The sequence below is a fragment of the Plecotus auritus genome, assembly GCF_963455305.1.
Source record: "Plecotus auritus genome assembly, chromosome: 9".
NCBI classification, from domain to species: Eukaryota; Metazoa; Chordata; class Mammalia; order Chiroptera; family Vespertilionidae; genus Plecotus; species Plecotus auritus.
In genome coordinates, this window is record NC_137783.1 from 112,099,065 (window position 1) to 112,126,516 (window position 27,452).

Sequence of the window (27,452 nt, forward strand, 5' to 3'; positions counted from 1 at the left end):
AAAGGAAGCACTTTATTGCTTCTCTGTGACATACCCAAATTGCCACCATTAATACTCTTGTGCTTTGGGACCATTAGTAAGTAAAATACGGGTTACTTGAACACACCCACTGTGATACTGAGACAGTTGATCTGATAATCAAGATAGCTACTAAGTGACTAACAGGTGGGTAGCATATAAAGCATGAATATGCTGGACAGTGCAAAATTTCATCATGCTGATCAGAATGATGTACAATTTAAAACTTACGAATTGTTTATTTCTGGGATTTTCCATTTAGTATTTTTGTACTCCAGTTGACTGCAGTTAACTGAAACCTTGGAAAATAAAACTGCAGATAAAGGAGGTATGACTGTAATTCTAAACACGCCACTCAAGTGCATCTCTGCTGAATGTAATGGGGTTTCCCCATCCAGGCATATCCTTTCCTTTCCACTTACTCATTTTATATTCCAATTTTCTCAAGTTCTCTGAACCTTTCTAGAGATTCTCTGCAGTTCCCAGAGATCTCTTGTCAATTCTCAGACTACTGAGAGGTCTTATAATAAACTAGAGGCCTGGTGCACGAAATTTGTGCACTTGGGGGGGGGTTGTCCCTCAGCCCAGATGTCCCACTGATGACTTAGGCCCACTCCCCTCAGCGGGACATCTGTAGCACTGCCACAGAGGCGGAAGAGGTTCCTGCCACTGCTGCTGCGCTCGCCAGCCATGAGCCCAGCTTCTGGCTGAATGGCACACCTCCCTGTGGGAGCGCACTGACCACCAGGCGACAGCTCCTGCGTTGAGCGTCTGCCCCCTGGTGGTCAGTGCGCATCATAGCGACCAGTCGTTTTGCCGTTCGATTTGCATATTAGCCTTTTATTATATAGAATAATAAAATTTGAGCTCAACCAAAGACAGTTTCATTTCTAGCCTGTTCACATGAATATAGACACTCTGGGCTGTGGGTTGAATGGTCTTAAGGTTTATCACAAGGCTGGACCCGAAATACATTCTAAAGACTTACTTGCTGATTTCAACACTGAAACTAACTCCTTTGGCACTGCCCTACAGTGTAACATGCACCCAGTGGGTTTGATGGCTTCTCACTCACCTTGAGTTGTCTATGTGCAAGAGGACAAAGATGGCCCATTCCCAGAGCCCCTCACTTTCCAGTTGGCCAGCATAACTGGCCTGCAGCACACCTTCACACTGCTCTGAGAGATGGGTGTAGTTAAGAGCCCGCAGCATCTCCCACAAATGCCAGCTTAGGCGATAGTCCAATGGATCTGCTGTTATGCTTCGAGGCTCCAGCAGCTGGTTGAGATCATAATGTCTGAAAAGGAGAATGTGCTAAGAGTTACCATGTCCAGCCAGCAGACCATCTGCACTGAATGTCAACTGGTTTTGACTCAGAAGACAACAAAGGCAGGCACCTGAGAGCAGAAGCATTTATGCCTCATAGTCTCCTTCGGACACTGTTGCATCTAGGTTCAGCCAGATTATAGAGTCTACCAAAAAAAAAAGAGACACACCTTCTCTTCTGTGGTTATGTGACCTAACAGGTTTGCTGGTATTTGTTTGGCCTATATATTCTACCATCTTCATACAGGGAGTCCCCACAGCTCTGACCCTTCCATTCGTTCATTATAGTGTCAATCACTTTTCTTAACCATTTAAAAAATATATAGCTTAGTACCTTTCAAACTATTCTATCTGAAGCTCTTGAAGTGCTAATTCCCGTTTGTTTAAATAGCTAACTAGTCTTCATGACTAGTAAGCTATAGTCTGTATGTTGACTCGGATATGGCTTATAATTTTTACCTTTGATTTTTGTCTGCAGTGGGTATTATTCTTTATATAGAAACCCAGATGCCCTGGGTTTTAAAAGTGTCCCTACATTGACATTTACTTTTCTTCCCCTGGGGAACCAGTTTATGTGTTAAGTTCCTAGCTTGGAATTCCCAGATCATAAGAACTGTATAAACTAAGATAGCACAACCTGCAAGTTTTAAGGATCTGGAGCTTAGATTACCAAGCAGTAACTTTTCCCCGTCACCTAAGACCCCAGACATTTTATAACTTCCTAACACCTCCCTAAATAATGAGTAGAGTTCTTCTTAACCAGTGCTATCAAAATGAAGTTTGTGTGAAGATGAAAATGTTCTATAACCTATCTTGATCAATATGATAGTCAATAGCCACATGTAGCTATTAAACACTTAAATAAGGCTAGTGTGAATAAGTAATTAAATTTTAAAAATTTAACTCTCAATTCACATATACTGGACAGTGCAATTCTAGATTATTTTTAAGGGACAGGATGTGAATTTTATGTAAGGGTTTTTGTCATAGCAAGTCTACCTTTCATGAGAATAAGGTTTACTATCTCATTCTGTCTTTGGTCTCTTTATTTCTGACACCTTCAGATATCCCTCCTCTTATAAAAACTGACATACGATAAACTGCACATATTTAAACTGTACAATTTTCCTAAGTTTTAACATATCTATACACATGTGAAACTACCTCCAAGGTCAAGACAACAAATATACACATCACCTCCAAAATTTTTCTTTTGCTCCTCTGTAATCCTCCTCTTCTATGCCTCCCTATAACTACCCTTCTCAGGCAACCACTGTTCTCCTTTTGGTCATTATAGATCAGTTTGTATTTTCCAGAATTTAACATAAACTGAAATAAATAGTAGGTACACTTTATAGGGTATTCTTTTTTTCCTTCTTCTCTTCTTTTTCAAAACTAAATAAAATTGTCTTCTGATTCATTCACTATGTTGCATGTATCAAAAGTTCATTCCTTTTTATTGCTGAACAGTATTCTATTGTACAGATGCACCAAATTTGTTTATTCATGCAACTGTTGATGAAAATTTTGGTTGTTTCCAGTTTTGGACCATTATAAATAAAGCTGCTATCATCAGCACTTGGCATATGCTTTCATTCCCCTTGGGTAAATACCTAGGAGTTGAATGGCTGGACCATATGTCTGTAGGTGTATGCTTAGCTTTTTAAGCTGCCAAACTGTTTTCCAAAGTGCCTATATTATTTTCCATTTTTCACCAGCAGTGTATGGAAATTCCAATTGCTCCACATCCATGACAACTGGTACAGTAGGTTTCTTTAATCCTTAGCCATTCTTAGGTGGGTAGTGGTATCCCATGATGGCTTTAATTTGCATGTCCCTGTTGTCTATTGATGCTTAACGTCTTCTCATGGCTTGACATCCAAATCTTTGGTGAAACATCTGCTTAAATATTTTGCCCAATTTTTTAATTGGGTTGTGTGTTTTCTTATTGATTTCTGAGAGCTCTTTATAATGTTCTGGATACAAGTTCTTTACCAGATATATGAATTGCAAATATGTTCTCCCAATCTGTCTTTTAATTCCTTAACAGGCTTCCAATGAACAATTAAAAAAAAAAAAAAATAATATATATATATATATATATATATATATATATATATATATATATATATATATATATATTATTGATTTTTTACAGAGAGGAAGGGAGAGGGATAGAGAGCTAGAAACATCGATGAGAGAGAAACATCGATCAGCTGCCTCCTGCACACCCTCTACTGGGGATGTGCCTGCAACCAAGGTACATGCCCTTGACTGGAATCGAACCTGGGACCCTTCAGTCCTCAGGCCGACTCTCTATCCACTGAGCCAAACTGGTTAGGGCGCAATGAGCAATTGTTTTAAGTTTAACATTAAGTTTACGATCCATTTCGAACTAGATGAGTAATAGAAGTAACCAATGAAACCAAAAATTGAGGTAGACTAATCAAGAAAAATGAGAGAAGACACAAATTACTAATATCAGGAAAGAAAAAGACATAGTTACATATCCTACAGACATTTAGAAAGGATAATAAAGCCCTAGCTGGTTTGGCTCAGCGGATAGAGCATCAGCCTGCGGACCAAAGGGTCCCAGGTTCGATTCCTGACAAGGGCACATACCTGGGTTGCAGGCTCCTCCCTGGCCCAGGCCCCGCTCAGGACACGTGCAGGAGGCAACCAGTCGATGTGTTTCTCTCACAACGGTATTTCTTTCTGTCTTTCCCTCTCTCTTCCATTCTCTCTCTCTCTAAAAAAAAAAAAAAAAAAAATTAATGGGAAAATATCCTTGGGTGAGGATTAAAAAGAAAGAAAAAAGGATTAACAAAGAAATGTTATCATTTTATGCCAATAAATTTGGTGACTTTGAATTAGACAAATTCATTGGAAGAAACAAATGATCAAAACTCAAGAATATATAGAAAACCTCAACAGCTCTGTATCTATTTTTTAATTGTTACTCGAGGAAATGCTTTTATTGATTTGAGAGAGAGAGAATCAAAGATAAGTTGCCTCCTAAAAGTGCCCCAACAAGGGATCAAACACCCAACCTTGGTATGTGCCCTGACCAGGAATCAAACCTGCAACCTTTCAGTGCAGGAGACAGTGCTCCAAACGAGCCACCTGCCCAGGGCAGCCCTGTATCTGTTTTTAAAACTGATTTTATAGTTGTGATGATAGTTATGTTAAAATGTTACCACATACTTCAGTATATGCAAAGTGTATCTCATTCAAGTTGATTAAAATAAATTTTAGATTTCTAAGTCTAGTTCCAAGGATCTTTATACTCAACTACTATAAGTTACATTTTGGTGGTTTATACAGACTAATAGCAATTTGGTCATGTATGAAAGGGAAAGGACTCCCAAGAGCTCATTGTAACTTTGATTTACCTGTCACTGTAGAGTTTTAGAAGGTGAAAGCAGACGTCTTGAAGAGCTCTCCGGGAGTCTTGTTCCTCCTCGTCTACATAGCCAGAGCCCTCCAGGTATGAAGGAAGTGGAGAACAGGCATACCTGTCACTCTCGGAGGTATTCTGAAGATAAGAATTTGATAAAACAATACCTCAGCTCCTAGTGTGTTTCAAAGATGCCATCATGTCTCAATAACTCAAGACACGCATATTAAGAATAATATGACACCCTCTAAAGGAATGTGTCAAAGATTTGAAACTTAATTTAGATTGGTGACATACTCCACTTGTCTTCAAGAGACTGCCAAAGATTTTAGATAGCTCTCACTAATCCCACCACTTTTCTTGCCACAATTACTATTACATTCAGTTTCTTTAGTGTTCTACCTGACAAATAAAATCAAAGATAATAAAAATGTAGAGTAAAAAAAAAACCCACAAACAACTGAAAAAATGATGGCATTAAACACAGTAGTAATATTTTAACCTCCACACTCACTAAGAAGGAATATGAAATGTGAACATTTAGAAGAAAATCTTAGACCTAATTTGGGGCTATAGCAAGTTTGAGGTCAGGCAGTATATCTCGGGGAATTCCCAAAGACAGCACTAAGAATGAAGAAAAACCCTCTCATTTGATGGAAAAGAAAAAAAAAAAAAAAGTCAGTTGTGAAAACACATCTTATTAAATGAAACAAGAAGCAGACACTGTCCAGAGGCAGAAAAAAAGGAAAAAGTTTCCCATCAAATTTCTGAGGTTCTTTCCAACTTTATGGTATTTCCAAAAAAAGCAGAGAAAAAGTATTATGAAATGTGACTTAAAGGTTTTTTTCTCTGGCAAAAACAGCACTACTGGATTGTTGCTTGGCTCTACTAGAAACACATACCTGAAATGCTTCTTCATACATGCTGAGTGCCCTGGAAATGGAGGCTGTTGGTGGAAGCAAATACCAAAGATGGACAGCCAGGGAGCGTTTCCAATCCAACTGGGAACACACATTAATTTGCTTCTGCTCTGAGAGTTGCCACACCTGCAGGTGACAAAATCACATTCACAGCTACAAATTATATTTACCTTGTTACTGCCGTCTGCAAGTTATTCACTTACTCATATACATTTTTAATAATCTAAATAACAGTGTTAATAATCCAGAAATAAAATACAGTCCCTAGGTGGCAGGTGATGGGGTGAATTTAGATAACTACTGGTCTGAGAAGGGATAAGAACCACTGAGGTCTTTGTATTGCTCAGAGTTGCCAACTTCTAAAACTTAAAAGATGTGAATAAATTCTGACCAAATTTTTCATTTTTGGAAACTGACTTTAAGATGGCAATCAGGCCCTAACCGGTATGGCTCAGTGGGTAGAGTGTCACCCTATAAACCAGACTGAAGGGTCCCAGATTCAACTGTGATCAAGGGCATGTACCTTGGTTGTGGGATCTATTCCCAGTAAGGGGCATGCAGGAGGCAGCTGATTGATCTTTCTCTCTCATTGATGTTTCTAACTCTCTATCCCTCTCCCTTCCTCACTGTAAAATCAATTTTAGAAATTTTAAAAAAGATGGCAATCAGCCTAGCCTGCGTGGCTCAGTAGTTGAGTGTCACCCTATAAACCAGGACGTTACAGTTCAATTCCTAGTCAGGGCATGAGTGTCACCCTATAAACCAGGACGTTACAGTTCAATTCCTAGTCAGGGCACATGCCCGGGTTTTGGGCTTGATCCTCAGTGTGGGGCATGCAGGAGGCAGTCGATCAGTGATTCTCTCTCATCATTGATGTTTCTATCGCTCTCTCCCCTTCCCTTCCTCTCTGAAACCAATATAAACATATTTTAAAAAAAAATATGGCAATCATACAGGAAGACAAGCAACAGAGAGTTGGCTAAAAATAATTATGGTATAGCACCCATAAAATGGAATAGAGGTGGCCATTAAAAGGAATCAGACTACTGGGCCGGTAAGACTCAGTGGTTGAGAATCAACTCATGAACCAGGAGATCACAGTTCGATTCCTGGTGAGGGCACCTGCTTGGGTTGCAAGCTCCATCCCCAGCAGGGGGCATGCAGGAGGCAGCTGATCAATGATTCTCTCATCACTGAAGCTTCTATCCCTCTTCCTTCCTCTCTCTGAAGTCAATAAAAACATATTTTTTTAAAAAAATGAGGCTGCCAAACATGAAAAGTATACATACACAGAAAGTAAAAGAAGTTGTATAACTGTTACGTATAATTGACGTTATATGAATATACACTCATGTTAATATGCACACATGTATTTTAATATAAACTTAAATATGTCTAGAAAGACAGACAACAAATTAGTTATGTTGTTATCACTATGATATGGTGAATATTAACATTTTTATTTCTCTATAACTTGTAATTTTTTTTAAAACAATGTACATGTTGTACCTTTATAATTTTCCATTAAAAATTTCCACTAAAAATAAGTTGCTTAGGTTACATATAATGTACAATTTACAAAGATGGCTCTTTAACTTAAGCAATCTTGAATTTGAGAAAATATGAGTTTACTAGTGGCCCAGTGCATGAAATTCGTGCACATTAAAAGCGCCTCAAAATCGTGCGAGACCCAGACCTGGCTGGCCCCTGCCCCATTGGGCTAGATCCAGACCCGGCCAGTCCCACCCCTGTCAAGCCCTGCCGGGCAGGGGACGTAGTCTCAGGTCCCCTGGCCCGGCGCCAGGACGGGGGGCGAGGCCTGAAGTCCCCCAACCCAGACTGGGGTGGGGGGCGTGCCTTGAGGTTGCCCATCAAGCCCCGCCAGGTGTGGGACACAGCCTGAGATCCCTTGTCAAGCCCCGCTGGGTGGGGGGCATGGCCTGAGGTCTCCCCTCTAGCCCCACCAGGCAGGGGGGCACAGCCTCACGTCTCCTGGCCCGGCACCGGGAGGGGAACACAGCTTCAGGTCCCCTGTCAAACCCCACTGGTGCGGGGGTGCAGCCTTAGGCCCCCTGGCCTGGTGTTGGGGTGGGGGATGCGGCCTGAAGTCCCCTGTCAAGCCCCACCTAGTGGGAGGTGTGGCCTGAGGTCCCCTGGCCTGGTGCTGAGGTGGGGGGAGCAGTCTGAGGTCCCCTAGCCCAGCACCAGGACGGGAAGCGCACCTTGAGGTCCCCCATCAAGCCCCGCCAAGTTGGGGGTGCAGCCTGAAGTCCCCTGTCCAACCCCACCAGGTGGGGGGGCTTGGCCTGAGGTCCCCTGGCCTGGCACTGGAGCGGGGGGAGCAGCCTGAAGTCCCCTAGCCCAGTACCAGGACAGAAAGCACACCCTGAGTTCCCCTGTCAAGCTCTGTTGGGTGTGGGGCACAGCCTGAGGTCCCCTGTCAAGCCCTGCCGGGTGGGGGGTATGGCCTGAGATCCCCTGTCAAGCCCTACGGGGGCGGGGGAGGGCATAGTCTCAGGTCCCTGCTGATTGCTCGTTAAGGCTCCTTATTGGAACTTGGCCTCAGCTGTGGGTGCAGCCATCTTTGTGATGGAGTGATGGTTAATTAGCATATTCCCTTTATTAGATAGAATGAGAAAAGAGGAAAATACCGGTTTTCCAGCCAACAGGGCAAAGATGCGCAATCTCTCATCCTGGATGAAGCAGTCAGCCTGGAGCTGATGCCAGTCCACCAGCTGCATGGTAAGCAGCTCCCGGACAGACTGGCTACCCACCAACTGGGATAAAAGAAGGGCAAGACGATGATCTCCTGTAAGAAAAACAGAAGTGCTTGGTGATACTGAGGATTTAGACTTGTGATATTACTTGGGGGCATTACCTTATCTCTTCCTGCCTTCAGGACAGAGAACTGAACACCTGTGACTGCTTTCCCTGTAGTGCCAAAATATTGATCAAGAACTCACCACTTTCTGCTTGGGTAGAAAATCTTCAAAGTAGGTTAGCCTGAATTACACATGGATTGTACAGTATACAGAGTTCACTGAAAGATCTACTAACACATTACTTCGGTGACCCTAGACAAGGCACTTCATCTATAAAATGGGGGAAAATAGCATCTGATTCAAAGGTTTGTAGTGAAAACTGAGATGGCAAAATTGATAACAAGCCCAACTAGAATGTGCTATTTAATGACAGTGAGAAATAGCAAGCTCAAACCTAAAGGAAAAATGTGTGTGTATGATATAAAGAGAATGGTTGAGTCCTTTAATCTCACAGGTCTAATAATCTCTTTTAATAAAATTTTTTAAGTACAAAGGGCTGGGACAACAGTGAGTCTAATTAGCCATAATATGAGGGGTAGAATTCTGGATTATGATGAGCTGAGAAAAATTCTGTCTCCTAGTACAAACCTCCTAAAAGTCAAGTCCTTTTGTTTACGTATATGGGTCAGTACTTAAATGACTATTAAGTACTGCTCTCACAGAAACGAAGGCTCTCATAACAATCAGTTTCCTTCATAAACTAAAGAGGCCTGGAGGAAAGAAATCATGCACCAGGACACATCTGGAAACGTGCTGCTAGGTTAAGCTGTCTCTCTGATGTATGTAGGTAACAAAAGAATGATTGGACTATGATTCATTCAGTAAGTGCTGAGCCCACCTGACCATGCACTGCTAGTATTCTAGATGAATAATAATAAAGGGAAAAAGTAAAAGACTATTGATGTGTATCTACAGAACCCCAAAGAGAGGATTCAATAGCCAACAAATGTAAATATCCCGCGACACACTAAAGATGGTCAAATTCAGAGAAGAAACTGGCATGTCTTGATACAATCATTTAGATAATTTCTCTTTGTTCTGATCATACAACCAACCAATCAGCTTCTGACAATTCTTGACTTTTCACAGACTTTCCCACTGATGAGAACATATACTTGAGCAAATGGCAGGATTCTATGGTACATCCTTAAGTTGATTTAGTGTATGGTGTGAAGAAAGGATCTTTTTTACATGTGAATATCCAACTACCAAGCATTATTTGTTGAAAAGACATTTAACATTTAAATTGTGTTGGCACTTTTGTCAAAATTTACTAACCATAAGTGAAAGAATTTTATACTTGGATTCTCATTTCTGTTCCCTTGACCTATACATTCAACCTTAAGCCAGCACATTGTCTTTATAGAATTTTTTCAGAAAGTGTTGATACTGCCAAAACCGGTTTGGCTCAGTGGATAGAGCGTCGGCCTGCGGACTCAAGGGTCCCAGGTTCGATTCCGGTCAGGGGCATGTACCTGGGTTGCGGGCACATCCCCAGTAGGAGGTGTGCAAGAGGCAGCTGATCGATGTTTCTCTCTCATCGATGTTTCTAACTCTCTATCTCTCTCCCTTCCTCTCTGTAAAAAATCAATAAAATATATTTAAAAAAAAAAAAAAAAGAAAGTGTTGATACTGTTGAGGTTTTTTTACAATTCCAAGTAAGGATGAGGACCTGCTGGAGATTTTGATACTGTATGGAACATACAGGATGGGGCAAAAGTATGTTTATAGCTGTGAGTATGAGAAACAGAGTTTATGCTTGAATTATTCTTTATTAATTATTATTTTGCATATGAACAACTATAAACCTACTTTTGCCCTACCTGATAGAGATTAATTTGGGGAGAACAGACATCTTAACAATTCTGAGGTTTCCAATCCATCAGTGGCTCTCAACTTGGGACAGTTTTGCCCTCCAGAGAACATTTGGCAGTATCTGAAGATATTTTTGGTTGTCATCACTAGAAGAGAGAGAACTCTTGAGTAGATGGGCAGGGATGCTGCTATCCTACAATGCCAGGGCAGCCTCCACAACAAAGAATTGCCCACTAAAAATGCCAATAGTGCCGAGGTTGAGATATATTATGAACATACATATATCATTTATTTAGATATTTTATTTCTCCAACAATGTTATATAGTTCTCAGTGTATAAGTCTTACACTTTTGTTACATTTATTCCTTAAGTATTTTAGTCTTTCAGATGCTATTATGTATGGATTTTTCAAAATTTTGCTTTTAGATTTTTGTTACTAAAATACAGAAATACAACTAAATCTTATATATTGACCCTGAATCCTGAGACCTTGTTGAACTAGTTTGTTAGTCCCAATACCTTTTCTGTGAATTTCATAGGACTGTTTACATACAGAATCATGCTGGCTGTGAATAAAGACATTTCTACCTCTTCCTTTATTATTATTTGTTGTTGTTAATCCTCACCAAGGAAATTTTTTCCATTGATTTTTAGACAAGATCGGGCGCGTTCAGGGTGGTATGGCCGTAGTCCATTGATTTTTAGAGAGAGTGGAGGGGGGGGGGGGAGGGAGAGAGAGAGAGAGAGAGGGAGAATGGTTGTCTCCCGCACTCTTCCCAACTGGTACCAGGCATTGATCCTGCAACCCAGGTACTGCCCTTGATCAGAAATCAAGACCAAGAACCCTTTGGTGCGTGGGTCGATACTCCAACCACTGAGCAAAAGCGGCCAGGGTTCTACCGCTTCCTTTTTATTTTTAAATATATTTTATTAATTTTTTTACAGAGAGAAAGGGAGAGGGATAGAGAGTTAGAAACATCAATGAGAGAGAAACATCGAACAGCTGCCTCCTGCACACCTCCTACTGGGGATGTGCCCGCAACCAAGGTACATGCCCTTGACCAGAATCGAACCCGGGACCTTTCAGTCCGCAGGCCGACGCTCTATCCACTGAGCCAAACCGGTTTCGGCAATCCCTCCTGTATTTTCCGTAAGAGTTGTAGAAGACTGGTATTAATTCATCTTTATAAATATAAAAGTTCACCTGTGAAGACATCTGGATGTGGGCTTTTCTGAGTGAAGATTTTAAACTACAAACCCAATTTCTTTACTTGTTATGGATCTATTTAGATTTTCTACTTGTGGTTGAGGCAGTTTTGATTAATTTATACTTTGCTAGAAATTTGTCATTTTTATCTAAGTAGTTGAATTTGTTGTCATAGATTTTCTCATCAGATTCCCTTTTCTGTAGGGTTAGTAATGATATTCATTCTTTCACTTCTGTCTTTGGCAATTTGTGCCTTTCCTTTTCTCATTGTCAGTGTAAAAATTTTTAACTTTTGCCCAGCCGGTGTAGCTCAGTGGTTGAGCATTGACCTATGAACCAGGAGGTCATGGTTCAATTCCCGGTCAGGGCACATGCCCGGGTTGTGGGCTCAATCCCCAATGTGGGGCATGCAGGAGGCAGCCAATCAATGATTCTCTCCCATCATTGATATTTCTATCTCTCTCTCTCCCTCTCCTTTCCTCTCTCTGAAAGCAATAAAAATAAATTTTTTAAAAAAAGAGTAACTTTTGCCCTGGCTGGTGTAAGCGTCATCCCACGCACCAGAGGTCTTTGGTTTCATTCATGGCCAGGGCACATGCCTGGAGTTTCAGGCTCAGTCCCCAGTAAGGGGTGTGCAGGAGGCAGCTGATCAATGTTTCTCTTTCTAAAATCAATAGAAACATTTTAAAAACTGTAATTTTCTTGATCATTTAAAAAAATGAACTTTTAGTTTTATTGACTTCTCTGTTTTTATATTTTCATTTTCACTAATTTCTGTCTGATCTTTATTATTTCCTCCCTTCTTCTACCTTTAGGTTTAATTTTTGCTAGTTTCTTTTCTTTTTTTTTTTTAATATATTTTATTGGTTTTTTACAGAGAGGAAGAGAGAGGGAGAGTTACAAACACTGATGAGAGAGAAACATCGATCAGCTGCCTCCTGCACACCTCCTACTGGGGACGTGCCCACAACCAAGGTACATGCCCTTGACTGGAATCAAACCTGGGACCCTTCAGTCCACAGGCTGACGCTCCATCCACTGAGCCAAACCAGTCAGGGCTTTTGCTAGTTTCTTAAGGTAAAAGTTTAGGCTATTGATTCTTGTTGGGTAATTAACAGGTAACACTGGTTGACAGTGTTCAAGTACTCTATACACCTGATTTTCTGTTTAGTTGTTCTACCACTGATTGAAAGCAGAGGTAGTAAAGCAAAAATTTAACCTTAGGGTAAGGAGAAAAAAATGGGGGAAAAAAAGAGTTTGTGAATAAATTGAAGGATCTGACTTCTGACACTCCTTAAGATCCTCTTCCATTACACTAAGTGTGCTGGTGAGCATAACTTTATCTCTTTAATGATTCATAATCTTTATAGCGTTATAGAAATTCTTGCTTATCGGCATTTTCTAGTTTTATTACAAGTGTGTACATAGCATGTAAGATTCAAATACTTTTAATTAATTAAGTAAATTTAATGTTTAGAAGACACAGTCCCTATTCTGGAGGAACCAGCAATCTTCCTGGGAAGTCTATACCTAATACTCATGATAGAAGACAAAAGCAAATCCACAATTAAGGGGTAGCGACAGCGAGTGGGAAGTAGGCAGAGGTATAGAGAAGGACCATATGCTCACCTGATTGCTGGGCCAGAGAGCAAGCTTCACTGATCCTCTTGCCCGTGAGGTAGCTAAAAACAGCCTCCACAGGGTTGTCTTTCCGGGTTAAGGAGACCTCCTCCTCAATTTGAGGTGCGGCAGTCTGGGATAGCCAACGAGAGAAAGCTCTTCTTCGCTCCAGAATCTGAATGTATTCACTGGGTTCATCCAGCTGGCTGTCAAGCTCCTTCAGGTGGCCCCATAGAGCTTCACATAATGTCCATGTTAGGCTCCACTGCTTCACAACTAAGGAAGAGACAGGAAATCAATGCTATGACATAAAGCCTTACAATAACTACAGAGGGACATCACTCTAATTGTGGTGTAAAAATACATAAATTAATAACTACCCTAACCACTCAAGCTGATTTCCCTGAATGTCTCTACCTTACTCAGCTATGTCTTTTAAGTTCGAGAGGTGTGTGGTGTAACTGCTTGCTCATTCTATGTTTCTGTGGTACTTATGCAACAAATGTAACTCAAAGCTCCTTTAAACAGTTTCCTCTAGCCTAATTATGGCTCAAATAATCTCAAATGATAAGGGGGAAAAAAGTCATTTGATTTGATCAAATTCTGTTTGCAAAATGCTTTAAAAACTATAAAGTGCTCTAAAAACTTATGAGGGCTTATTCTCTCCTGGTATAGGCACAGTTTAACATTTAGTGAGTTTAAATGATGGTATTCAAAGCAATTAAGAGTAAGTCAGCTCTAATATACAGGTGTGAATATGCAAAAGTTTATTCTTGCATTATTATTTATTGTAATATTTTACATATGAACTGTAACCTACTTTTGTCCCACTCAGTATACAATGTGACTATATACTGGTAGTAGTTACTATCTTCATTTTGCAGATGAGGGAGTGAGCTAGAGTGTAAGTGACTTGCTCAATGTTACGGGCAATACGTAGCAGAGCCAGGATTCAAACCGAAGTATGAGTCTAACGCTATACTCTTAACCACTATGTATACTGCCCCTCAAGAAGGAAAACAGAAAGGAAACACTGTTTACAAGTATGTGCTGGGAAGATGACTCACATGTTTGAAAAGAAGACTACGGAAGCAAACACAAAGAACTGAACAGAATTCCTAAATGGGTGGTATGGAACATTCTAAAATAATCTCCGTTTTTCAATAAAGGTGATGTTATGAAATACTGTGAAACATGTAATTATCATTTTTCTGTTATTTGAAATAGTAAGTTCCCAAAATGAAAAAAGACCTTTATCAAAGTATTAGTTCAGAAAAACATAGTCACAATAGTTATAGAGAGATGCCAGGAAGGGAGCTAAAAACACAAAAATTGTTGGGAAGACCAAGGAAGACTTGAGCTGGACACTGAAGAATGGGTAAAATTTAGAAAGGTAAGAAGGAACAAATCTCTCTCTTCCTATGTTCTCTGCATGGGGGAAGAAAAGAATTTCATAAATCCAGATTTGACTGGCTACAGTTCCTTTGAACAAAAACTTGTATGTTAATGGCCATAAGAATAATTGTAAACAATGGTATAATTTCTCCTTGCTTGGGATTTTGCTCATCCAACTCAACTGTAGACAAGTGCTCAGGCATCCACCTACTTATTACATAGGCACATTGAAATTTATCCTCCTGTGTACACATATTCCACCCCTGTTTCTAGGACATCAAACAGAAGCCTAGTCCATACTTACTTTGTGCTTCCAATAAATCTCCCGATGCTTCCTTAACCCAATCTGCATAGTCATGAATGACAGCAACTCCTGGATTGGGAACAATGAGAGGACACAGCTCATCCACATGGACAGTGCTATGTTTTAATTTGAGCTCCAGAGGTATCTGATATAATTGCAGATCTTCATCCAGCTTCTTTTTTCTGAAACTGAGTTTTTCCAAATGAACTTTGAATGGGGACTCATTTAGGCTACAAGGGCAAATGATAAACAAGATAGAAAATAAAGATAAGACAGATGCTAGAATTTTCCTACAACCAAAATGTCCTTTTTTTATGATTATAGATAGAATGCAAAATATGATTTCATAGGTATCAGACTTGGAACCCACTTCAGCATATATCTAGACACTATAAAATCCAAGGGCCAAAATTTGTGTGATACCCATTTCTCAAATTATACTTCGTAAGGTATCAAAAGACTCCAAATTAAGATAAGCACATAATCAATCTGGACTTGACTCAGTTTTTAAGATATTAACAACCACCAAAATATCAAAACACCATGCATAACGCCAAGTTTAGGATCAACATTCCTAAATGAGTTTCCAAAGATCTGTTGTTTATTTCTTCAAAGTCAACTTTAAAATCCTATATAATAAAAGCGCAGTGGGAAGGGAGGGAGTACCCGGCAGGCAGCCGGCAGCCTCTAGGGACCCTACCAGTGCACGAATCTCATGCACTGGGCCTCTAGTCTATGAATAATAAGTGATCATAGCCACTTAATCTGTAAAGATAGAGCAATCTGTTATAATTATAAAAAGTAAATAGGAAACTATTATATATTTTACACAAGACAACTGTATACATACTGCCTAATAACTACCAGGAAACTATACTTGTAATCTGTATGGTATAATATAGAATATATAGAACTATAAGCACACATATGTAAAAATTAATGGTGGGTATTGTGTAGAAATATATAACATATATAATTATCAATTGTCACCTTATTTCCAAATACTTATGTATGGATTACCCACAATTCATATGTTCTTTTTATCAGGTCTAAGATACAGGATGTGTTTAGCTGAGAATATACCTTATATATGAAGAAGTGGTAAATACCTACATGAGAAAATAAATAAAATGACTAATGTAATAAAAGGATGAAGCCCAAGGAATGCTGCAGCATTAGCTTTGGGTCTGTTACTTTTCTAACAAAAGTTTAACCACTAGATATTACCTTTACCTTGATGGTACAAATGGAGTTATCTTACTAATCATTTCAGTTTTTAATTACATAAATATCTTCCGCTATCTAAAATTGTTCTAAGAATATATCTAGAAAAATTTCCTTATGATAAAGTTTTTTCTCACCTACCACGTTGCCTTTCTCAAAAAGCGTAAGGAAATGTGACTCACGATTTAACAGCTACTGGGTTAGGCAGGAATCCATATTCCACAGAATCAGCAGTCTGATGATTTTCCAGTTCATGAGAGCCACTCAGCTGTTCTCCACTATTAGCAAGAGTCCAATTGGGTCCCCAACCAACCCGAAATGAGCGTCCCATAAATAAGGCCATGTCCATCAAAAGTTTCCCCCTGCCATAGGTAACAGACTTTTCAAGAGCGACCAGGCCTGGTTGTCTGCGAGTTCCCACTGTTTTCAACTGGACCTCAGGGACAGGGCTGGGTACTGTAAACACAGAGGTCAGGGGTGGAGGGACAGACCAAACAGATGTGGATGGGATATTCATCAACGATGATGTTCTGGGAGTGCGACATTCTTGCACAGAGGCACTTGGTGAAAAAAGAACTCCACTTGTAAATTTTGATTGTAGCAACCCACCAACTAAAATAAGGGGAGGGGAGTAAAAGCTATTAGAAAATACAGACTACTGCTTCTTGAACAACAATAATAAGTGAGTTTGAAATTATAGTTTTACCAAACTTACTAAATCAGATATAGAAAACCGGAAGCAGGTTAAATCAGATACTGTAGAAGTTACTCTTCCAACCAGAAAATCAAGGCAAGAATTCTCATGATATCAACAATAGCAACATTAATAAATACAACTACTATCATTTTAAAAGATTATCTAGCACTTATCTGTAGCAGACTCTGCATAAGCATTTGTATACATTGTTTCATTTCATCTTTCAATAACTTCATTGAATGAGGAATATTATTATCTTCATTTTACAAGTAAAAAAACTGGGCTCAAATCCAAATCCACAAAGCTACTAACCTGGCAGGACTGAAAGATGACATCAATGCTCATGCCCTTTATCAGAATGCCAAATATAACGGTTTCTTAGTCTGTATGAAAAGCTTAGTTAATAAGATCAAAGTCCTACCACTGTAATGCTCAACTGAGGCATCTTGTAATTGTACATGTGCCTTTCAGAAGACAGTTCTTGTTACTGTTGCCTGCTTTCCGATTTTTATATGGTTCCTGTCTAAAGCAAGGAGTCAGTTATTGAAATATGAGATTTTCATGTAGTGCCCATCATGGAACAGATTTGTGAATGTTTAACTGATGCTTTACTAGTTAAAGTATTAAAGAAGGAAGTTTAATGTATTAAGGCACTCAAAGAATTGAAAAATAAACGTTTAATTTTTAAGACAACATAAACAAATATCATCCCAGTATTGGTAGGTAGTTTATTCCTCTGCTTTTCAATATTTCGACATTACATTTGCTTATGTCCTTTGTTGACAACAGTACTCTATCTCTAATCTCACACACATAGATGCAAGCCCACTAGAAAAGGGCAAATTTTAAAATAAAATATGTAATGACTTCCCTGGGAGTCTGGGAGGGTTTAGAGAAAAGTAAGAATCTGACAAGTTTTGTGCATTATGAGAAGCAATATTTGCCCCTAAAAGGCAATAAGGACAGTGTCAACTGCAAAGTAAGTATAGTGCAGGACAACTTGCTATTTCCTCAAAGGCCTCATAGAAATTAGGAAATTTAAGATTATCTGATTCACACTCATAAGCAAATGAAAACATAAATCTACACAAAACACAAATGCTTTTTTCTCCATGTAACTTTTTTGTTGGCACCAATAAAGCAAATCATGGTTTTTAAAAACTGGCCCCACCTAACAGATATGTATGAGTACATTTCCTCTTGATATCCTGGTCATAGCCATTAGGGGGTATTTGCTAGAGAAGTTGATTCAATTTAGAAGACATGTGAAAAATAAGACTTTATGGTGTTCTTATAAAATAGCATCTTTTACAGTACCTAATGAACGGGATTTTGATGAGTGGGATGCTGAAATGGGGAGTCTGGGAGAACAGATTTCCTGAGAAGTATCTGCTTTAGAAGGAAGGCGGCTGAAGCGTTGATCCAGGACCATATCTGTATCTTCCTCATCAGCAAGTAATGATGCTTTCATGATCTAAAAAGGCAATATCTATAGAATGAATGTGCTCCACCAAATCCAAAGGTCATAAAAGAAAAACGCAGTTGACAACAACCAATAAATCGCTCTGCCTCAATGTTGTGCCAGAGCAGAAATAACATTTGTATAACTGACTCAATTACACTTGTATGTACCTGAAAGGGTAGAAGTTATTAATACTCCTCTTCCTTTGTATTTACAGTCTTACTAGGGCCTGCCTGGCATATAGCAATCACTCTGTCATTTGTTAAATGAATGATGTCAAAGCCAAACATAAGCCAAAGGCTAAACTCATAACAGGCCAAAAGGCATGGGCAGGGGGAAGTTGAGACAGAGCTTAAGGAAATCTGCATTTACTAGTTTTGTTTTTAACTTCTAGCTTTTGTGGAGCACTTTCAAGAGCCTCAAAACTACTCTATGAAGTAAACAAAGTAATATTTTATAGAGAAAAACCAGTGCTCATAGTTATTAAGTAACTTGCCTAAAGACATATACTAATATTTCTAAAACTGGGATTACAGTCCAGGCCTTCTGATCTCAACCCAGCCTTTCCTCCCCGAATGGGAAAATAAGGCTCAAACATGGGCCATGTTTTTTCTTATTCCAGTGAGCACTCAATGCTCTTAAATGAAGGAAGACACCTGATGTTATGCAAGGGAAATAAATAAATATTAGTTTGGCTTCCTGTTGTAGTAGGGATGGGTTAGGAGTTCACCTGTAAGACATGTGGATTAATTCCCAGTGAAGATGCAATGTGTGTTGAGGCGGACACAGGCTCCTGATCCTCAGGCACGCTCTCTTCTAACATGGAATCCAAAACTGGCTCCTGGGTGATATCTACCATGTCACTGTCCAGTTCCACAACCCTCCCTAACTGCTCCACCTCTGGGCTCTGGCTCTGTAGACAGCAGAAAGATCAGGGAAGCAGCATTAAATTACACCAAACAGACATAGAGCTTCAAGACAAATGTAGTTTATTCAGAATATGGTAGGTAGTTTATTCAGAATATGGTATCGCAATATTAAATTCTGACCATTCTACACAAGAGGTAGCATTTTTGTAAAAGATTTAACAATTATTCAAAAATCCCCCCCAAAAGTACTTGGTTCATAGAATCACCTTTTTGTAATATCATTTTCCAAATGACGGTTCATAGAATCACCTTTTTGTAATATCATTTTCCAGTGTACACAGGGTCACCCTGCCCTTACTGCCTTATAGCCAGAAACCATTGGGAAAGAGAATAAAAGGCACAAATATCAAAGTCTCCAGTAACTGCATTGTTTTAAAGAAAACATTTAAAAATAAATTTCTAGATAATACAATGTGGGGCCTGAATTTATCTTTTGGGTGACTGAAACCTAATGTCAGCTGGACTCTACCTGAGCAGTACCGTTAAGATACAAGGACTGTCTACTCTAACTTCCCAAAAGAGAAAACAAAGTAATATTATCAGGAATAATTTGAATCTGGGAATAATTCCTTTATGTTTAAAAGTGTCAAGAGTTGCTCTAGCCAGTTTGGCTCAGTAATTAGAGCATCAGCCCATGGACTAAGGGGTCCCAGGTTCAAATCCAGTCAAGGAAACATAGCTCAGCTACAGGCTCCATTCCCAGCCCTAGCCAGGCTCCATTCCCAGCCCCAGCCCTTGGTGGAAGGCAACCAAGGATGTCTCTCTCTCATATTGATGTTTCTCTCTGTCTCCTCCCCTTCCTTTCCATTCCCTCTAAAAGTCAAAGGAAAATGTATCCAATGGTGAGGATTAACAAACAAACAAAGTGTCAAGAGTTACCAAAAGAATGACTGCTCCCATTTATAATTGTAGAAAAATTGATGTTTGGATACATGGTGAATTGCCACTTAATATGTGACCAATCTCCAAGGACTGCTTTAACAAAACTGGAAGCTAGATAATGGTCAAAAGGCAAAGATGATACCATATTTTACCTATGGGGGAGGCTACAGACAGCTCTGACTATTTCTATGCTTTAATATTCTGGAGAAAATCCTGCCAGTGTGGCTCAGTGGTTGAGCTTTGACCTATGAACCAGGTCACAGTTTGATTCCAGGTCAAGGCAGATGCTTGGGTTATGGGCTCAATCCCCGGTTGGGGCTTGCAGGAGGCAGCCAATCAATATTCTCTCTCATTAATGTTTCTATCTCTCTCTCCTTTCCCCTTCCTAAAGAAAAAAAAAAATCAATAAAAATTAACATTAATATTTGAAGCAAACAGGCTTGTGGTCATAGATTTTATATGTGTATAATATATAAATTACATAAAAATATAAAAATATATTAAAAATATATTGATGTATTGGATAAATTTAGATAGCTGCCATTTTATCTTTTAAAAAAGTATATAGGTGCCGAAACCGGTTTGGCTCAGTGGATAGAGCGTCGGCCTGCGGACTGAAGGGTCCCGGGTTCGATTCCGGTCAGGGGCATGTACCTTGGTTGCGGGCACATCCCCGGTGGGGGGTGTGCAGGAGGCAGCTGATCACGATGTTTCTAACTCTCTATCCCTCTCCCTTCCTCTCTGTAAAATATCAATAAAGTATATTTAAAAAAAAAAAAAAAAGTATATAGGTGAAATGGAATTTTCTTCTAAATCCTAACCACTAGCTCTAGCCGGTTTGGCACAGTGGATAGAGCAATGGCCTGCGAATTCAAAGGTCCCAGGTTCGATTCCGGTCATGGGCACATGCCCAGGTTGTGGGCTCGATCCCTAGTGGGGGGCTTGCAGGAGGCAGCCAATCCATGATGCTCTCTCATCGTGGATGTTTCCACCTCTCTCTTCCTTCCTCTCTGAAATCAATAAAAATATATATTTTTTAAAAAGAAATAAATCCCAACCACCTTTTTCCTTCAAAATATCTTAAACTTACTTGAAGGTATTGATGCAGTGAGCTAAAAACTAGATCTCAGATCAGCATTTTGGAAATAATGTCCTAACTACCAAACAAACGTTTCTGCAACTGCCCTAATTCATCTATGTGAAGGTTTTTCTGCTAGAATTTTCACTAACTTAAAAGGCATAAAAGAGATTACATAAAATTAAGTCTTTCCAGAACCTGCGATTGTACACAGGGAAGAAGAAAACAACAGCCTGAAAGAATACCATATCATGGAAATCAACCTCTCTAAGGAGGCCAGGTGATGGTATGAAGATAGCCCTCTTGATTCTGGAATGAGAAGACTTATCTATTCCCAGTTCATGTAGAAGGCTTAAGTATTCTCATGCCAAATAAAATGCAGGTCTTTGGTACTAAAAACTGTGCAACCACTGGGAAATATGAACAGTTCTCTAGAATCCCACCTTACTGTTTTAATACCGTAGCCTGTGTATCTAAACAACTCTTATCCATTTCTGCTTCCCTTACCCAAAAGGTCAAAGGCCACCCACTTCCTCCATCAAATATCTGAAACAGACCCCATATTCACTATACTCTCTTTGCCCATTTTGATCCTTATCACCTATTTTTCCTAAACCTTGTTCTGAAATATTTTTGGTGCTCAGTTTGTCAAAGATCTCTCACCTACTCAAGTGCCAACATGGGATTTATAATTACCTGTTACTATTTGTATTCTGAAATTTAAAAAGCCTAAAATCACTAGTAGTCAACTTTTGTCAATTTTCATCTGTCCACAGATGAAGCTTTACCCCACAGCTCTATTTTTACGGTCCTCCATATTACAATTGGCTATCTAAATCTTATTCTAAGAAATACATGTTAAGGAAAAAAAAAAACACTTTGGAAAGAAAGAGATTATAAAAACTATATGATTCAGATAAAATGAACATGCAAAACTAGAAAACCAAATCCATTTATAGCATTTGTTTAGTTCAGAAGAGATTTCTTAGGGGTATTTTAAATGCTATAAAGATTATAAACATAAAGGTCAATATGTTTCCCAATTTCATCACTCCCTCTCCCTCGCTCTGGATGTGCAAACATGAACATACATACACAACAATCTCCAGAAAATGCCTCCTAAGAAATTATTTAATAAACCATAAAAATTGCATAAATCAGCAGCTGTTATGAATTATAGCATGGAAAATTCCAAAGATTCTGCTTTTAGCAGCTGAGAGGTAGAGGATTCTTTACAAAGTAATTCTATACCAAGTTCTCTTTTTTGAGGGAGTTAGGCAGCAAAAGAAAATATTTTGTAACTTGATTGAATATAAACAACATTCAAATGAAAGTAAATCTTTTATAGTTGGCAAAACTACCTGATATTTAAATTACAAACCTTTCCTTACAAGGACAAAGGTTTACGCTGGTTTAACAATACTGAAAAAGAGTATAATACAAATAATTGCAATAAACAATGCAGCACCTACTCTCCCCAAGCCAAATAATTTGTATTCTTAAAACGTTATTTTCATAAAGATTATGTATTGTTATAATACAAAAACCAAGATGTTAACCTGAAGTATAAGTGAACAGCTCAAGAAAAATGAAGTTAAAAACCCTTGCAGAAAGACTAACTGAGCTTTTAAAAAAATCATGAAGATAAAGAACAAGATTAAACTTGCACATTAGTAGTCAATAAAAGTAGAATTTACTTTGCATCAACCCACACAAGCAAAGGTTATCTTAAGTTGATCACTGAGCAGAGAATTCAGCAAGTCCAAATGAGAGAGAGGGAGTTGTTTAAGAAAGACAATCTGCAGAATGAATGATCCAAACAGCAAGAATTCTTTAAATCTCTCAAGTAAAAAAAAACAACAACAGATGCCAGCACCACCTTATGCCCACCTCCCTGGTACTTGTCTCAATGTTATTGGCAATATATTTGTACTCTTCAAAGGTCCAGGGGGTCATAAAACAGCTTTGTACTAGCTGAATGACTTGCTTTTAACTTCTGTATCACGGATTCCGTTCAAATTCACTGTCCTTTCTCTACCTGGGGTGGAGGTGCTGGTTTGCCATTAAGAGCCATCTGGAATGGTGTGTCCTGGCCGGCAGGAGGCAAAGCGGCCGTCTTCAACTTCTTTGTACTAGTTTTGGATGGCCGTTCCTCTTCCTCTTCATCAGAATCTTGAAGGCCATACTTAGAAAAATGGGACACCTACGGAAGAGAAGAATCCAACAAAATCAATTTTAACACTATTATTCCGAAGAGCTTCCACCATATTTGTACTTGCTATTCTGCAAATTAGTTAAAAAATAAATAAATAAAAAAGTATAAAAATTTTATTTGAAACACAATGAAATGTCACTTTACTGTTTTTCTAAGATTTAGATGATGTTTGATGCATGTACTAATTGTTCACATAATTACTAAACATATTAAGACAGAAACTAAATCCAAAAGAGCCATTACTATTTCACATCTATATACTGGCTAGTTGTTCTCTACCAACACAAGAACCTTGAATAAGTGAAATAATCCAATTGGCCTAGAAGAAAAAGAAACCAATTGGTTAAACCAGTGGTCGGCAAACTCATTAGTCAACAGAGCCAAATATCAACAGTACAATGATTGAAATTTCTTTTGAGAGCCAAATTTTTTAAACTTAAACTTCTTCTAACACCAATTCTTCAAAATAGACTTGCCCAGGCCGTGGTATTTTGTGGAAGAGCTACACTCAAGGGGCCAAAGAGCTGCACGTGGCTCACGAACCGCGGTTTGCCGACCACTGGGTTAAACTACCAAGGAAGGGAGGAAGTCAACCTCCTCATCCCAGATATCTTTAAAAGACTGACAATTATTTATGAAGAGTTGATCTATTAAAGAGACAAAAATTCTGCCTATATCCCTAAATAATGCCACATATTAGAAAATCACACCTTAGAAGTGTATCTAAATGCTCAGAGGATGGAGAAGAGGATTTGAATTATAAGCCCATCTCTATGTATAACCTATACTAACAAAAGGGTAATACTCTAATTAGACTGGATAGACCAGACATCTTCCAGATGTCCTTCCAGACAAAGCCACAGTGGCTGTGAGGGCTGAGGAGGGGTGGCAGCAGCAGTGGGGTGATGGGTGCGGTGCCTTACCCTGATTGGCCAGGTTGCCTCCCGCAGAGGGAAGCCGAAGTGCGGCTTAGGCCCGCTCCCTCTCCCCAAGCCGTCAATAGGACATCCCCTGAGGGATCCCAGACTGTGAGAGGGGGCAGGCCAGGCTGAGGGACACCCCCCCCCACGACAAAAATTTTCATGCACTGGGCCTCTAGTCTCTCTATATAAAAGGCTAATATGCAGTGTCCCCTTGGGAGTTTGACATGGAGACCGGGAGTTTGATCACTCGCTATGACGTGCACTGACCAGGGGGGCAGCGTGGAACATAGTGGGCGAACATGGCAGTGGCGGGGCACTGAGGGAGTGAGGGAGGGAGTGAGGGAAGGAGGAGGCAGGGAGGCAGGGAGGCAGGGAACCTGATCGGCCCTGATTGCCGGCCAGGCCTAAGGATCACCTGTGCACAATTTTTGTGCACTGAGCCTCTATTGAAGTTTATAATAATTCCTATTGTTCTGGGGTTTAACTAGATGTGTAATTTGGAGCAAATCATGATGTATCTCTACATCTATTCCCTAATTTGAACATAAAGAGAATTTAAGAGCAGATCACTTCCAGCACAAACATTTTGTGACTCTCACAACAGTTAATAAGAACAAGATTAAGTGACTATACCTTAAACACCCAAGAACCTGTTTCAGGACGGTACTCTTTGAACTGAGCTCCCTGTTTCCTTGAAACTGCTTCTAATCTCCCCTCATAGTTGATATCAGCAAGTCGATCTGGGCTCTTTATTAAACAACGAGATGTTTTATCTGTTGGCCAAACTCCATCCAATGTAACTTCAGCCTTCCTGTAACATACAACCAAGTAAAATGTCAGTGTTTCATTTTTTTTAAAAAATATATTTTATTGATTTTTTACAGAGCAGAAGAGAGAGGGATAGAGAGTTAGAAACATTGATGAGAGAGAAACATCGATCAGCCGCCTCCTGCACACCTCCCACTGGGGATGTGCCCGCAACCAAGGTACATGCCCTTGACCGGAATCGAACCCGGGACCCTTCAGTCCGCAGGCTGACGCTCTATCCACTGAGCCAAACCGGTTTCGGCAGTGTTTCATATTTAAGCCCAGAAAGCCAACTAATATCTATAGAAATAGCAAATAAAGGTACCTATGTTACTTTGGAATTACTCTGCAGATGTTTCATGAACTTGAGTCTTGTCTCCCAATTGATAAGCTCAAGAGCAAGGAATTACTCAACATCAACTAGCTCAGAACTTGGTTCAAGAGTCAAATTCCATTTATTCCAAACTACTATGACATATCAATTATTTCCAATCTAATTTTAATAACTATTTAAGTTATGTATCTTTGATAGAATCCAGTGGTCACAGTCCAGTGCTAAGAACTAAGTCTTAGTGAAGGTTTTAGAGTGCTGTTATACTTAAGAACAGTAATAACAGCAGCAACTACAAACGATGAACAACATATGCTTGAAGAATGAAGTATTAGGAATATCATAGTATTAGCCATTAAATAAAATTGTAAAGATGACTATAACAGAGGTAATGTATCCTTTTAATATCAATACCTGAATTCAAGGACTGTGTCCTATTCATTCTGTATGTCTTGCATTCATAGAATGAATGCCTATGTATTCATTCTTTTGGATACATTCCTGGAGTGGAATTGCTGATTTAAAAATTTTTAAGGAATCATCATACTCTTTTCTATAACGGCTGTACCATTTTCCTTTCCCACCAACAATATACAAAGATTCTAATTTTTCCACACTGTTGCAAAATCTTATTTTATACTAAACATCCTAATGGATGTGATAGCTCATTGTGGTTTTGATTTGCATTTCCTTAATTATTAGTTATGTTGAACATCTTTTCATATGCTTGTTCACCATTTGTATACCATCTCTGGAGAAATGTGTATTCAAGTCCCTTTTTAAATCTTTGTGTTGAGCTGTAGTTTTTCCTTCATATTCTGGTTAATAACTCAATATTTTCTCCCATTCTGTAGGTTGCCTTTTCATTCTGTTGATTGTACTTTCTTTCAGCAATGTTTCATATTTTTCAGTGTATAAGTCTTTTGCCTTCGTGGTAAAATTTATTCCTAAGAGTTTTATTCTGTTTGATGTTATAAATGAAATTAGTTTCCTAACATTTTTAGATTATTGTTAGTGTAAAGAAAGTAAGTTTTACATATTGATTTTGTATCCTGCTGAATTTATTAGTTATAACAGTTGTTTTCTTTTTAGTGGAATTTTTAGACTTTCTTCATGTAAGATCAAATCATCTGTGAACAGAGATAATTTTACTTCTTCCTTTTGAATTTGAATGCTTTTTACTTCTTTTTCTTGCTTACTTACTCTAGCTCTGATTTCCAGATTAGTTATAGGGTTGTTCAGATCTTAGACTGTGGATTTTTCAAATACAACCTGGTAATTTCCTTCTAGCACTAGGTTGTAGAGTGTCTTTATTATGAAATGATATTGAATTTTATCAAATGCTTATTCTGAACCAATGGAGATTATTATGTGATTTTCTTCATTCTATAAATGTGGGATATACTGACACTGATCTATTTTCATGTGTTGAATCATCCTTGTATTCCAGAAATAAATCCCACTTGGTCATGGTGTATAATCTTTTCAATGTATTGTTAAATTCTGTTTGTTAATATTTTGTTGAGAATATTTACATCAATATTCATCATGATATTAGTCTGTAGTTTTGTAACAAGGTCTTTGTCTAGCTTTGGAATCAGGGTAATAACTACCTCATAGAATGAGTTCAGAAGTATTCCCTTCTCTTCAATTTTTTGTAAGCATTTGATAGGAATCAGTGTTAATTCTTCTTTAAATGTTCAGTAGAATGCATCGTTGAAACCATCTGATCTTGCCCAGCCAGCATGGCTCCGTGGTTGAGCATCGACCTGTGAACCAAAAGGTCACAGTTCGATTCCCAATCAGGGCATATGCCCGGGTTGCAGTCTCGATCCCCAGTAGGGGGCGTGCAGGAGGCAGCCAATCAATGATTCTGTCTCATCATTGGGGTTTCCATCTCTTTCTCCCTCTCTGAAATCAATAAAAATATATTTAAAAAAAAAAAAAAAAAGAAATCATCTGGCCTTGGACTTTTTTTGAGGTGAAGGTTTCTGATTACTGATTCAAGTTCCTTATTAGTTATAGGGCTATTCAGATTTTCTATTTCTTCATAATTCAATCCTGGTAATTTGAGAACAT

General features: G+C 39.0%; 1 protein-coding gene across 2 annotated transcripts in view; it reads right to left on the reverse strand.

Annotated features, from left to right (window-relative positions):
- NUP98 (nucleoporin 98 and 96 precursor) overlaps nucleotides 1–27,452 on the reverse strand; it is a 108,518-nt gene that overhangs the window by 6,797 nt on the left and 74,269 nt on the right. For both annotated transcript variants that reach the window (XM_080688555.1, XM_080688554.1), the window contains exons 19-29: nucleotides 24,869–25,046; nucleotides 23,136–23,300; nucleotides 18,939–19,121; nucleotides 18,064–18,220; nucleotides 16,232–16,661; nucleotides 14,826–15,055; nucleotides 13,136–13,402; nucleotides 8,313–8,470; nucleotides 5,644–5,787; nucleotides 4,737–4,879; nucleotides 1,094–1,315 (exon numbers count right to left, since the gene is read on the reverse strand). In XM_080688555.1, the coding sequence (XP_080544681.1) occupies nucleotides 1,094–1,315; nucleotides 4,737–4,879; nucleotides 5,644–5,787; nucleotides 8,313–8,470; nucleotides 13,136–13,402; nucleotides 14,826–15,055; nucleotides 16,232–16,661; nucleotides 18,064–18,220; nucleotides 18,939–19,121; nucleotides 23,136–23,300; nucleotides 24,869–25,046 (2,277 nt within the window). The remainder of the gene's footprint in view (nucleotides 1–1,093; nucleotides 1,316–4,736; nucleotides 4,880–5,643; nucleotides 5,788–8,312; nucleotides 8,471–13,135; nucleotides 13,403–14,825; nucleotides 15,056–16,231; nucleotides 16,662–18,063; nucleotides 18,221–18,938; nucleotides 19,122–23,135; nucleotides 23,301–24,868; nucleotides 25,047–27,452) is intronic.